We start from the raw sequence: 12,190 nt of genomic DNA, 5'->3' as shown, positions 1-12,190 counted from the left end.
TTCTTAATGAATTGATGTAAAAATATTTAGGTATATGAGTTTGACTGTAACTAATACGTTTATTTTAATCAAAAACTGTATCCAAAAGCTATTATTTCTCCCTACAAATATAAATAAAACCTACACGAGTAAAAAGATCCGTTAATTTTAATCACTTTTTGAATAGGCCATATGATGCCACATTGGTCTCATACACATAGGCCAAGCAGCATAAACAATGCAATGGCTCTAGTATGGCGTGAATACACTACTACTAATAGCCTCTATGAAGCAGCTGCATCAGCACAAGCCACATTATACCGTGAGACCAAGTGTCACCACGAGGCCTGAAAGTCTCTTCGCACTGTGAGACCAACCTGGACTTACATGGCACTCAAGGTGTTAAATACACCTGTTGGCCACCTTCTGTATTATCGACATCTTGCCTAGGCGTAATATGCAACCAACGGTGCTTTCTAACGGAAATTTACGTCAATTATTTTTAGTTTTCACTTAGACTACACTTAAAGTGTGATGATTAGCTCGTTTTAAAATTATATTGTCTTTTGTTTTTGGTAAACTCCTTTCAATTTGTATTTAATTTTGATTTTTTGTTAATTGTAACCAGTGTAATTAAATTTAAATCCGACTAAAATGGTACATAAGCTACGTGATCGTGATGTATGCCAAACTTCACCTCGTCCCAGCCAAGTGCAAAGTGCTTTGTTTAGTCCAGAACAAAGAACTGTAGCACATTCTACGCCTAACCATAAGCGACAAATGCAGCCGGTAAGCAACAGCGTTGTAAACTTAAACTATTATATTAAACTAAAGTTTTGATGATAATAATTTAATGCTCAAATTCTCCTTTAGCTGGAAACAATCCAAAGTTCGTTGTTGGAGGCTCATTTTCCCACGATTACTTTAAATCAGTGGCAAGAAGAAATTTCGTTTGATAACTCTGCTGATTTATATGACCTAAACGTACCGAAATATAAGTTGAAGCTGCATAAATTGGTTGACAAGTACATATTTGCACATACCTTCAAAAAACGGAGCGGAGTCTCATTGTATACAATTAGGAAGGCACTAAAGGAAGAACATTCATGCCATCCTTTGAGGTGTAAGTTGTGATGATAACTCAGGGGTGAAAAAGATGTGCAAGTTTATTTTATTTTAAGTCGGAAAACCTGTATCCCGTTACATTGCCTTGGGCATTGCCACAGGAAAATTCCGGCAAATAACCGGTTATGGAGCGTCTGGCACGTTTCGCTTAAATCGCACAATACATGCAAAATATGCGCACCAATTGAGAAAGCTCCATAAAGGTTGGTAATTTAATTAACTAATTTAACTACCAAAAACAAGTAAATAATATAAATAACAATATTTTTAGTTTCATCGCATTCGCATACTATACAAAGACGGGTACAAAAACAAACCAAAGCTAATACAATGCCATAAATTTTTCCAAAACGAATTGAGAATACTTAAATGATTTATTACCAGACGTCTAACAATAACTTTGCTTTAGTATAGTATTTGATTAAATTGTCACAAAATTTACATTAATGCATACACGTTTTTGATAACCAACGTTAGAAAATAAAAATTAAGTTTGAATTTACATTTTACATTATTTCTTATTCAGCAGTGTACTTTATGCTTCAATCAAGTCTGCTTCATTAACATTAATAAAAACAATAAAATTTAAACTATAACTCCAATAACGGCGCTGAGTAACTTTGTAATTATTTTTAACTGCGTGCTGCATAAATTTGTTCATTAGCTAAGGCATCGAATTCCACCTGCGATTCTATCCAACTAGCCACGCGTAGCAACATTTCCTCATTTAGTGACCGACTCATCAATTGCAAGCCGATTGGTAGTCCACGTTGTGAAAGGCGTATTGGTATGGAAATTGCTGGTACGCCTGCCATATTAGCAGGTTGTGTGCAGAAGTCTTGCACTGCGCACTGATCACGATTACTTAGCGACACAAAATCGCTATACAATGGAGCATCAGTTAGTGTGGTGGGGGTGAGCAACACATCCACTACATTTTCGCCGTCTTGCGGCGTTTCAAATACACGTTTAAAGTCATCAGATATTAGTCTTCGAACTCGCAGTGCTTTTTCGAAATATTTCTGATAGTTTTTACGCAGTAGAAAATAGTTTCCAGTTAGTATGCGTGTCTTCACTACCGTATTGAAACCTTCAGCACGAGTTTTTGCATATAATTCTTCCGTGCTGCTTTCATTGTCAGCGCGATGTCCATATTCAATGCCATCGTAACGTGCCATATTGCTCGCCACCTCACACTGATTCAATATGGAGTAAACGAAGATACTTGCCGCCGTATTTGGCAGTGAAACTTGCTGCACATGTGCCCCACCATCTTCCAATAAGTCGGCCACTTTCATCCATGTTTCTAAAACCTCCTCGGAGAGCCCCTCGCAATGATATTCTTTTGGTATACCAATCCGTATATTGCGAAGATCAATATCTCCAAAGTGTGGTATGTTTATGTTTCGAAAAGGTTTCCTCAATGTGGTGGAGTCTTTAGCATCTGGGCCAGCGATTGCGTTAAGTACGTCCACGCAATCACTAACACTACGTGTAAAAATGCCTGGTACGTCCATGGAATTAACCAGAGGGATAAGACCATGACGTGATACGAGTCCATACGTGGGCTTTAAGCCAACAACACCACAATATGATGCAGGGTTACGTGTAGAACCACCAGTATCTGATCCGATAGCGCTAGAAAGATAATCCAAACAAACTTAATTCAAATCATTGCGCAATGTAATTTGTTAATCTTTTAAAATATTCTGCTTATGCATGCAGAATTTTTCAATGGTAAAGCGCAGCAATAGTAAATAATTTTAGAAAATTTATTTCTATACCAGCAATAGTTTTGATATTACCTAAATAATTACCGTTAGCTTAAATGCTAAATTTATGTCACAGTTGGCAATCATCTTTATCAGTAGTTGGCAATTCCAAGTATATTTGACATTTATGAAAGTGTCAAAACGCATTTTTCGCTGCTACACTTGCTGCCGCGTCTGTCACAAGTCGAGTGTAAAATAGCAAAATAGACCAATTCTCGACATTTTCACGTAATTTTCCGCTTTAAAAAATGTCGGCTCTATTTCGTTTGGCCAATCGCAATATATTGCAGCGCAGCGTTACCCTGCGTCTATCGCGCTCCATCAAAACGTCACAAAAGAAAGATGACACTGCTGCCGTCGCCACACCGACAACTAAGGAGGATTTTGCCAACCCAAACCCAAAGAATTGGGTGAGCTATGGTTTTGACTATAAGGATAAGGCGAACGACCGTACCGCAACAAATTTGAGCTTTTTCACGGCCGTCACACTTTGTTTGGTTTGGGGCACATTTCTATGGTCATATTCACCAGATCCTATGTTGCGCGACTGGGCACAACGTGAAGCATATCTTGAATTGCGTCGTCGTGAAAACGCTGGAGTTGATCTAGTGAACCCCAACTATGTGGATCCCGCCTCAATTAACCTGCCATCGGATGAAGATCTTGGCGACGTAGAAATAATCATTTAAATTTATATAATTGAAATTTTTATCTAAACTAATTCTTTAGTTTAAGCGAAATGCCACTTTTGTGCTATGTTATGTAATGAATTGGGTAGATGCTACAGCACTGTTGCAGAAATAAAAGGAAATCGCAATATCGAAGGGAGTGTTTTTCAAATCGAAATATTAAAATATGTTTTTCTGCATAAAAGTGGCTTAAAAGAAGTAAATGATATTAAAATGTAGTGCGAGCGTTTTTAGGTTGTGTTTACGAAAACAAAGCAGTGGCGTCGGGTGATAACAAATGAACAGTTGGATGACCAGTGTTGCGTGACATTTTTGCAAAATTGCGACATTAAGAAAATAGCATGAAAATGTATTATTTTGAATTTCCGGATTAGATACGATTTTCTTAGATATTTGTAAACTTTGAAGCATTTGCAAGGCAGTTATATGAGAAAATATGGTTTTATTTCATCTAGCACTTACGCATAGCAAATTCCTGCAGCTACGGCCGTCGCAGATCCACCTGAGCTTCCACCAGTTATATGCCACTTTCCATCGCTCAAATCTCGGCTCCATACATTTTTTGTTGGTCCGAAAATAGAATCCACCGTTCCAGAGCCCATAGCGAATTGGTCCATATTCGTTTTACCTATTAACACCGCTCCTGCGGTTAACAGCCGTTCGCACACAGTTCCATTAAATGGAGGAACAAAATTTGCCAGCATTCTGATATTTAAAAGTATTAATTTATTTACTTTCACTTTATATGAAAAAGAAAGAGACTTACTTAGATGCACATGTCGTGTTTAGGTCTTTTGTACAAAAGTTATCCTTTATCGCAATAGGAACACCGTCAAGTATTCCGAGTGGTTTTTTGTTCTCATAACGATAGTTGGACTCTTTTGCTTGATGTAAGGATTTTTCGGGTGACAAACGTATAAAAGCATTCAAATGCTTCAATTTCACAGCATCATCCAACGAGTGGTCGACGACCAAACCTGGCGAAATACTTCCTTCCGCGTAGCATGTCGAGAGCTTAAAGAGTTAATGTATCTAAATATGAATAATCACAAACTTTTAATTCAAACTTACTTGTTTTATGCTCAATTGGAGATGCCGCTTCATAACTTTTCAATATTTTGTCTAATATTCACAGCAAAACAAATGCAGGTGTGTTCGAGCTTCGAGCGGTAGCAATGTTTATTTTCATGAGGTAACGTTAACAGCAACGTTGATTTCATTACGATTAGCTTCTCGTTTGCAGCGACAATTCCAGCAACATCACACTTTCTATCAACAAAATGTTGACCATTTGTTGCTCAAATTTCATTGCGTCATTAAAATAAAAGGGGGAAAGTAAGCAAAATTATCTCAATCTAAACAAAGTTACTAATAATTATAGTTATTTAATGTTTAAAATAAATTTTCAATCGGTGTGTTTCTACTATTTTTACAGTTTTTGACAGCAGATTGGCAGGCAGAGAGCGAAAGAGAAAAAAGTAAAGACACGAAACTAACACAAACGCTAACTACAGAGAACGTTTACATTAACATTTTATGCTAACTATGTAAACAAACATTAACATTAACATTGACTAACAATTTGCACTAATAAAATCAAATATTAATTTTTTTTAATTTTTACGAAAATTACTTTATTACGAGTTTCAACTGTTAAATAAATTAATTGTAACCATACCACGTATTTTATTTAAGATTAAATGCGAAACAAAAAATTGAATTGTAGCCAAGAACATTCATGCCCTTTAATTCATTTTTCAATTTTCAGTGGAATAATTATTTAAAATTTGTAATGGTATTAGCTAAAAGCGGTTCTCAACATAAAAAATTTGCAGAAAAAAAGCCAAAAAGGTGCATAAAAAAGCGAAAGTGTCAGTGCCAGATGTTGTTTTAAAATAAAAACATGATGCCAAATTGTTCAGAACGTCGAGTTATCGATATAGAAAGTTGTTCAGTAACACTTTACACCACAGCAGCAATATTCTCAACAGAACGCCCAGTTTTCGGTCTGCCAGTACTTTTTCAAACCTCAGCAGAATCAGTTTTTTTTTTTAATTTTTTTCACCAACCTTTGAATCGATTCCTCAATCGGATGATTGTTTTCACCAAAAAATCAACAATTTGGAAATGTTTTGTTCTTAATAAGTTTTCATAATAAGTTTCAATAAATTTAATGCGTTGTTCTATCGCATAAAATTGTAAATCTATCCGTCTAGGAATTACTCACTACTGACATCTCAGCGTCCTTTTTGAAATACCCTTTATTAAGCTTGTAAATAAATGATTTAGCAATGATTATAAAGATATATAAAGTACTATCGGGTGTTTTTTAGCAGCATGAAAACTATCTATATCGATAACTAGGGGTTGGCAGCTGAGAATGGCAAATTGCATTTATATTTCGGTTCAGTAAGATTTGGTAACTCATTAATGCCAGAACAAAGCTTCCAAATTGTGGAAATTTACTTTGAAAAACAAAAAAACTCTGTTTGCGTTGTTCATAGAGAACAGGCGGCATCAGCGGCCCCTATTCCTTTCGAAATGTGAAAGAAGTTTCTGTTACAGTGAATAGCGAGCGCTATCGAGCCATGCTGATTGAGTTTTTGTTTCGAAAAATTGAATTTTTGATTTTAAAATTTAATCAGCTAAGCATAGACGACATTTAGTTTCAAAAAGACGGCGCAGCTTGCCATACAGCGCTCTTAACAATCGATTTATTGGATTGATCGAATGTACCACTTAACTCGTAGCCGCGGCGGACATATGCCGGATATGTAGTACAATGGTATAGTGACTGAGTGCTTGAACTTGTCCAACCCCCACAAATCTAAACTAAATCTAATATGCCGGATATGATATTTAAAAAATAAATTCCATGAAATTATCTACCAGATATAATAAAAAAATTCTTTTCAACAATATTAAATTTTTATTATTATTTTAAGTTTTTATTATTAAACTTCTTAGGCTCTTAAAAAACACCCGATACTATATGCTGGTCATTGATTGATGTTTTGATTTATGTTAAAGGAGAGAGCGAGAAAGAACGTAAAAATAAAAGTATAGCTGCTGACAAGAATTCAATAAATGGTTAAAGATGAACAAACTTAAATGAAAGAAAAAATTGTTAGAAACTAACATTAACGGGTCATTTGAATTGCAAATAAACAACAGAATAATTCGAAAAACTGTGCATTACAAAGCAGTGCAAACAGCTGATCAACTAGAGAACGTTCTCTAACTCTCAGCATTTATGCTTGCTTTTCGACTTGCTCTCTTGACCATTTCTTGTTTTCTTTTCTTTTTTCTCTGTTGACGCCTTTGACAATCGAATTTTGCAGCATGTAATTTTGTCATGTATTAAAAGCAAACTTAATATATAACAAACGGATAATTCGATTAACAAATAAATGAATCGGGAACTAGTTGAAAACATCTTGACCGTGCTTAAAACTTCTACGGACAAGAGTGTGGTAATCAAGGGGCTTGTGAAGTTACGAACAGACGTGGTGAAGGACCATGGAGGCATTGTACTTTTCCGGGTAGCTGGTGGCGTACCACCAATGGTGCGCTTCCTCAACAAACCACATGAAAAAATTCTGGAGGTAGCCTTGAGTATACTTGGAAACTGCTGCACTGATGAAGACAGCTGCAAAGAGGTGAGTATAAATGTTCATAAAAACAAAAGCTGAACTTCGATAATTTCTTCATTTTCTAATTCCAGGCGCTGCTTTGCAAGGTGGCTTCTCCACTCACCACCATTTTGAAGTCAATTCCTAATCCTATCATACAGTGTCGCGCTTGTCGATTGTTGGGAAATCTTGCTAAAGGCTCTGCCAGCCAATTACTTGCCGCACACTGTCCTGCCATTGCTCAGGCCGTCTGCCAAATCATTACCGAAACCAGCGATGTGAATACGCGCCTTATGGGCTTTCGGGCATGCAGATTTCTGCTGCCGAGTGAGCAATTTGTGCAACACTTTCTCGCGGCAAATGGTTTCGTTATGATGATACGAATTTTAACAGCTGTTATGAAAGCAGATGCACACCCCCCCACGCAAGAAGAACTTTTGAAAAATGGAAGTTGCAGCCCTCCTGCAGCGGGCCTAAAAAACAGTCAACATCGTGAAAAATATTTTGAAGAAGTAGCACGCAACCTGGAAGGTGTACGTAGTGATATATTCGATCATGAAATGTTAAAGAATCATCCGCGCGCTTTGGGCGACTACGCTATGCCAGAAGAACGTGCTGCCTTAGAACTGGCTGGTGAAATATTTAAATGCTTACTAGTGTTGGCGGAACTACCGATTGGGCCATCTGGTTGGAAGGCAAGAAGCAAATGCTAATAGAAAGAAGCAGAAAATACTTTATAACTAATATTCATTTAAACTTTTAGGCGCTAAGCAGCAGTGGCTGCACTTTCGCACCAATTACCTTTTTTATTACGGAAGAAAATCCACAACGCGGAGTTGCTTTGAAAATCATTTCAAACTTCTCAAAGCAACTAGATGCCTTTCACATGCTCAGCTCTGCTGATGCAGTAGTGGCGGCTTGTGAACTCCTTGTTACGGAAAATATGGCAAGACCTCTAACAGAAAGTGAAAAACGTCATTGCATTCACATTATTTGTATGCTCTCGCCGGACGCGTGTAATCGCGCCAAGATACGACGCTCAGGCGCCTTGCGAAAATTGATTGCAATGGTGCGTGATTCGCATTCAAATACGGAAAAATCTCAGGTAATGAGGAGCTAGTTATGAATGTATTGTTAATGCGTAGTTAAAATTATGGTTTACGACTTGGTTATTGTTGGTTGTAGCAAATGTCTTGATACTTCAGGGCTAGCACTGGCTCATTATTGATTGAATTATTAATGATTTGTAATTTAGAATTACAAAATATATCACAAAGAAAATTTAAGTGCACATATTTGTATACATATGTACGCATGTGCTATTTTTCCAGATTTTATATTTGCTGAACAACTTTCAATATGATAATATGAGCATGGACTTAATGCTCAGAGAAGGTCTGGTGCCAGTTATTATAGGTGAACTCGACACTTTTCTCACCAGCGATGATGAGTACCACAAGAAAAAGCGTGAAGAGAAACAACAAAGCTCAAAGAAGCGTAAGCTACCGAAGGATGCTTATGTAGAATCCAAAAACAAGGTAGTTTGTTCCCACGTATTTCACACTTTAAAAATGAGATTGTAACATCTATGGCTTGTAGGTGATTAAGGTGCAGGATCGGGCTTTCCTCATTGACTGCGAGTCTCCCAGCAGTTCGCCGCGTTCATATAACACACCCTCCAGCCCTTGCAGCTCTCGCGGCATGTCGCCAGTTGGCAACAATGTGTTTAAATTAGAAGGTGAGAGCCTTCATTAATGATTGAAGTACCATTTTGTGACTCTATACTCTGTTTTTGTATTTTTGAGATGATGCTTCCGATGACGAAACGTATTCGCCCGTTTGTAGTGATGAAGAGGATGACGAGGAGACACCCGCCGAAGCAACAACAGACAATGAGGCAACACCAGCCAATGTCGTTGCTGTTGAAGACGTTAATCTTCCGATTAGCCAGAGTGTCAACAACAATAACACTGCCGATAATTCGGAGATAATGAGACTGCTGGACATTGCCTGTCAAACGAACGAAACAATTGAAGATAATATGCTTGATAAAGAAGAAGATGAGGAACAGAGTCAAGGTATGATTTGACCAATGCATCTGCACGGGTAAAATAAATAAATTATAAGAATAAATAAATCACAATTTTTATGCAGATGTGCCGTATCAAAAACTACCACAACTGGGCAGTATGCCACGCAGTACGCTGGATCACCTGGAAAATTTACTCTTCCGCGTTACCTTGCTGGTGAACAAGCGCGGCGAGTTGGGCAAGCCCGAAACTATGTACACGCTGATAAAGGCCATCAATGTGTTTGGCGCTAACAATAATTTCGGCAGCTCCTTAACAAATATATTGCAGTAAGTTGTGCAAGAACTCATGTGTCCATAAGGGCCTCATTAAATTATGTGTTTTTCGCAGGGAGAGTCAGTTCTTTGCACAGGTTATTCGCAGTGGCATAGCGCACCAGTTGTATCAGTTGACGAAAAGTGAAGAGGTTTGTTGCATTTTCATTGCTGATTTTTCCGCGAATTTTTTATTGCAATGCACAATTTCGCATTATAGATGAACAAAGATGGATTTGGTTTTTTGGTTACCCTAACTTGCGTTGGTGAATCCAACTATGGTAAGGCCGAACTAGCACGCTTTCTGCGTGGTGATGATGAGGATGCCCAAAAGCGTGCCGCAATCACTGTCGCGTATATAATTAAAAGTCAACGCTTACTGTATCAGTTCCTAAACGACGGGAATGCGCTTAGTTTGCTGCTACAAATTATTTTGAGTGGTAAGCGTGATGAGTTCACAGCAGAAGCAGTGGATGCTTTAACCGCCATGTCGAAGTATACACTCGGCATATCAGTGCCTCGCATCAATGAGGCTATGCGCGCAAGTGAGCGCTATGAGGAATTTGTTGATGACAAAACCAGTCCGCTGCATGAAAATTGTGATATGCGTTTTGTAGTGCACACAAAACACAGCAAGTCAAATGCTGGCGAGGATGCACTCATTTCTGCAACTGGCGATGTGGAGCAAATTGTCGAATTTAATAAGGACTTGCTGTGTAATACCAGCGAGGTATTCAACACAATGTTGAATAGTGATTTCAGGGAACGCAACGAGGGTGAGATACATTTGCGCACCTGCTCTGTAAGCGGTTTGCGTTACTTTCTCAACTTGATAGTGCGTCGGTCGCAAAAATTGAGATACAACATACCAAATGCGCATAATTATCATGCAATACTTGAAGCTTTTGAGATGGCACGCGTGTACATTATAAATGAAATGGAGCTATTCTTACAACAAATGCTGATCGGGTTATTGGATGACACGAATTGCTTAAATGTACTCGAGTGGGCATTGCGAAACTACCATGCAGAATTAACCGAAACTGTAATCAACTACTACTTGTGCTCAACCCTAACGACGGACGCCAAAGTTAAGTTATTCCACACTGCTGACTATTCCGAATATTCCACCGAGTGGTTCCAAATGATCATCGACGCTATATTTACACGCTGTCGAAATGGATTTTAAATAGGAAGACTTTTTTCAGTTTAGTTTAATTTTAATATTTTTACTTTTAGAACGCTCATTAACTGCATTAAAACTTAGTATCAATTCATATTGAAATATATGTACATATGTTTGTATGAAGCAAAAATGGAAGCAGCAAGCACTTGAGTCAGACAAAGAGATACTTTGTGGCGTTATGACATGCAACAATGTTTGAAATTTGAAAGAATTCGTTTAATCTCTGAAATTTGATTACTGTATTGAGAAATATTCATATGTTTGTATGTATAATATTTATATCTAGCGATATCGAACTATTCTATTTCGTGTACATTTCGGAATGTAAGCGAACGGTACAATTTAAAATATGATAATTATGTAATAAATAAAATGAGTTGAACATGAGCATAGTTATAAAAAATGCATACGTTTAAGAGTTATACCGTAGCCGAAGGGGTTGGTGCGTAACTACCAATCGGGTCTCTGTGCATGAAATACCAATTTCTAAAAAAATGTTTTCTAATAGCGGTCCAATGCACCTTCTCCTTGAATGCAGCGCTAGAGCGCGGAGAAGTTTGAAGCATCTCGGTCATTTGCAGCCAGAAGAAAGGCACATAGGCACACCATTTTGTCAAAAAAACTTATTTTGCTTATTCCTTCGATTAATAACTAGTAATGTTAAATACTTTAACGAAATCTGTTTGGTTTTTGAAGTGGCGTCGATGGACGAACGAGAATGGAGATTAAAATTTCAAGGCCATGCAACGTTTTGGGTATTTTCGTTCCGCGAGAGAGAAAAAAGATATAACGTAGAGGAAAAGGAGAGAGAGAGCTATACCTTATATACATATATCTTAGCTACACTTAAGGCTATTTTTCCTGAGTTTTTCCTTGTGGTTGCTAATTTCTAATGTGGAACTTGTAGGAAATATATTTTTCGGTGCCTACTTTTTGGCGTTATATTTCCTTGGTGCCTACTATTAGGGTCGTTTTTTGGTCCCAATTTTTTGGCGTTTTTTTTTCGTGCCTACTTTTTGGCGCTTATTTCCGTTTCCTATCTAGTGCTTGTGCGTACTATAAAGTGCTATCCATTTCGGCGTCGGATTTATCGGTATTGCCTTGCGGTAATTTGTGCTGTCGCTGCGTTACTGAAATCGCTGCGTTTGTGCTGGTGATAAACGCTCGGAGTAGTGCGCGTTGTTGCCACGGTTTGTGTCCCGCGTTTACTTACACCGGTCGACCCTTCTTCGTTTTTTGTAAATTTTGTCTATTTGTATTCTCTGCAAATGTTGTCAATTTATTTAGATAAATATTTTTTCTCTCGCTCTCTCTCTCATTCTCTCTCGGGTCTCTCTCATTCTCTCTCGAGTCTCTCCCTCTTTTTTTGTCTGCCTTGAAAGTTTCACTTCTGTTATTTGTACCACGCTACAAGCACATTTTTTAATTTCAGAGGATTCAGTTCAGAGATATAGTGGTCACCG

The 12,190-nt window shown here is 37.7% G+C and overlaps 4 protein-coding genes across 4 annotated transcripts; 3 read left to right on the top strand and 1 right to left on the bottom strand.

The window, feature by feature from the left end:
- Positions 1-473: 473 nt before the first annotated feature.
- LOC128855904 (uncharacterized) lies at positions 474-1,606 on the top strand. Its single transcript, XM_054091138.1, has 4 exons — positions 474-768; positions 853-1,102; positions 1,161-1,307; positions 1,376-1,606. Exons 1-4 carry the CDS (start codon positions 634-636, stop codon positions 1,441-1,443), a joined length of 600 nt encoding a protein of 199 aa, XP_053947113.1. The 5' UTR covers positions 474-633; the 3' UTR covers positions 1,444-1,606.
- Positions 1,607-1,679: 73 nt separating this feature from the next.
- On the bottom strand, positions 1,680-4,770 carry LOC128855903 (glutamyl-tRNA(Gln) amidotransferase subunit A, mitochondrial). The gene is made up of 4 exons (XM_054091137.1): positions 4,637-4,770; positions 4,332-4,579; positions 4,028-4,270; positions 1,680-2,742 (listed from the first exon to the last, which is right to left on the bottom strand). The coding sequence occupies exons 1-4, from the start codon at positions 4,667-4,669 to the stop codon at positions 1,737-1,739; spliced, it is 1,530 nt and encodes a 509-aa protein (XP_053947112.1). The 5' UTR covers positions 4,670-4,770; the 3' UTR covers positions 1,680-1,736.
- LOC128855905 (NADH dehydrogenase [ubiquinone] 1 beta subcomplex subunit 11, mitochondrial) lies at positions 3,020-3,700 on the top strand. The gene has a single exon (XM_054091139.1). The coding sequence runs from the start codon at positions 3,125-3,127 to the stop codon at positions 3,563-3,565; it is 441 nt and encodes a 146-aa protein (XP_053947114.1). The 5' UTR covers positions 3,020-3,124; the 3' UTR covers positions 3,566-3,700.
- Positions 4,771-6,690: 1,920 nt separating the features above from the next.
- Positions 6,691-11,109, top strand: LOC128855902 (uncharacterized). The gene is made up of 9 exons (XM_054091136.1): positions 6,691-7,224; positions 7,290-7,892; positions 7,961-8,302; positions 8,529-8,735; positions 8,797-8,935; positions 9,003-9,275; positions 9,352-9,556; positions 9,618-9,693; positions 9,762-11,109. The coding sequence occupies exons 1-9, from the start codon at positions 6,976-6,978 to the stop codon at positions 10,728-10,730; spliced, it is 3,063 nt and encodes a 1,020-aa protein (XP_053947111.1). The 5' UTR covers positions 6,691-6,975; the 3' UTR covers positions 10,731-11,109.
- Positions 11,110-12,190: the final 1,081 nt, after the last annotated feature.

This window comes from Anastrepha ludens, chromosome 2 (genome assembly GCF_028408465.1).
Source record: "Anastrepha ludens isolate Willacy chromosome 2, idAnaLude1.1, whole genome shotgun sequence".
Classification (NCBI taxonomy): domain Eukaryota; kingdom Metazoa; phylum Arthropoda; class Insecta; order Diptera; family Tephritidae; genus Anastrepha; species Anastrepha ludens.
This window is presented reverse-complemented; position numbering and strand designations above follow the sequence as displayed.

What these genes read in the sequence shown, in the direction of transcription:
- LOC128855904 (XM_054091138.1), top strand. Translation starts at nt 634, where the DNA reads ATGGTACATAAGCTACGTGATCGTGATGTATGCCAAACTTCACCTCGT. An exon ending in ATAAGCGACAAATGCAGCCG is followed by an intron (nt 769 to 852) that starts GTAAGCAACAGC and finishes ATTCTCCTTTAG; the next exon opens with CTGGAAACAATCCAAAGTTC. An exon ending in TTCATGCCATCCTTTGAGGT is followed by an intron (nt 1,103 to 1,160) that starts GTAAGTTGTGAT and finishes TTTTATTTTAAG; the next exon opens with TCGGAAAACCTGTATCCCGT.
- LOC128855905 (XM_054091139.1), top strand. Translation starts at nt 3,125, where the DNA reads ATGTCGGCTCTATTTCGTTTGGCCAATCGCAATATATTGCAGCGCAGC.
- LOC128855903 (XM_054091137.1), bottom strand. Translation starts at nt 4,669, where the DNA reads ATGAAGCGGCATCTCCAATTGAGCATAAAACAA. An exon ending in TCCAATTGAGCATAAAACAA is followed by an intron (nt 4,580 to 4,636) that starts GTAAGTTTGAAT and finishes TAACTCTTTAAG; the next exon opens with CTCTCGACATGCTACGCGGA. An exon ending in AACACGACATGTGCATCTAA is followed by an intron (nt 4,271 to 4,331) that starts GTAAGTCTCTTT and finishes TTTAAATATCAG; the next exon opens with AATGCTGGCAAATTTTGTTC.
- LOC128855902 (XM_054091136.1), top strand. Translation starts at nt 6,976, where the DNA reads ATGAATCGGGAACTAGTTGAAAACATCTTGACCGTGCTTAAAACTTCT. An exon ending in TTGGGCCATCTGGTTGGAAG is followed by an intron (nt 7,893 to 7,960) that starts GCAAGAAGCAAA and finishes TTAAACTTTTAG; the next exon opens with GCGCTAAGCAGCAGTGGCTG. An exon ending in CAATGTGTTTAAATTAGAAG is followed by an intron (nt 8,936 to 9,002) that starts GTGAGAGCCTTC and finishes TGTATTTTTGAG; the next exon opens with ATGATGCTTCCGATGACGAA.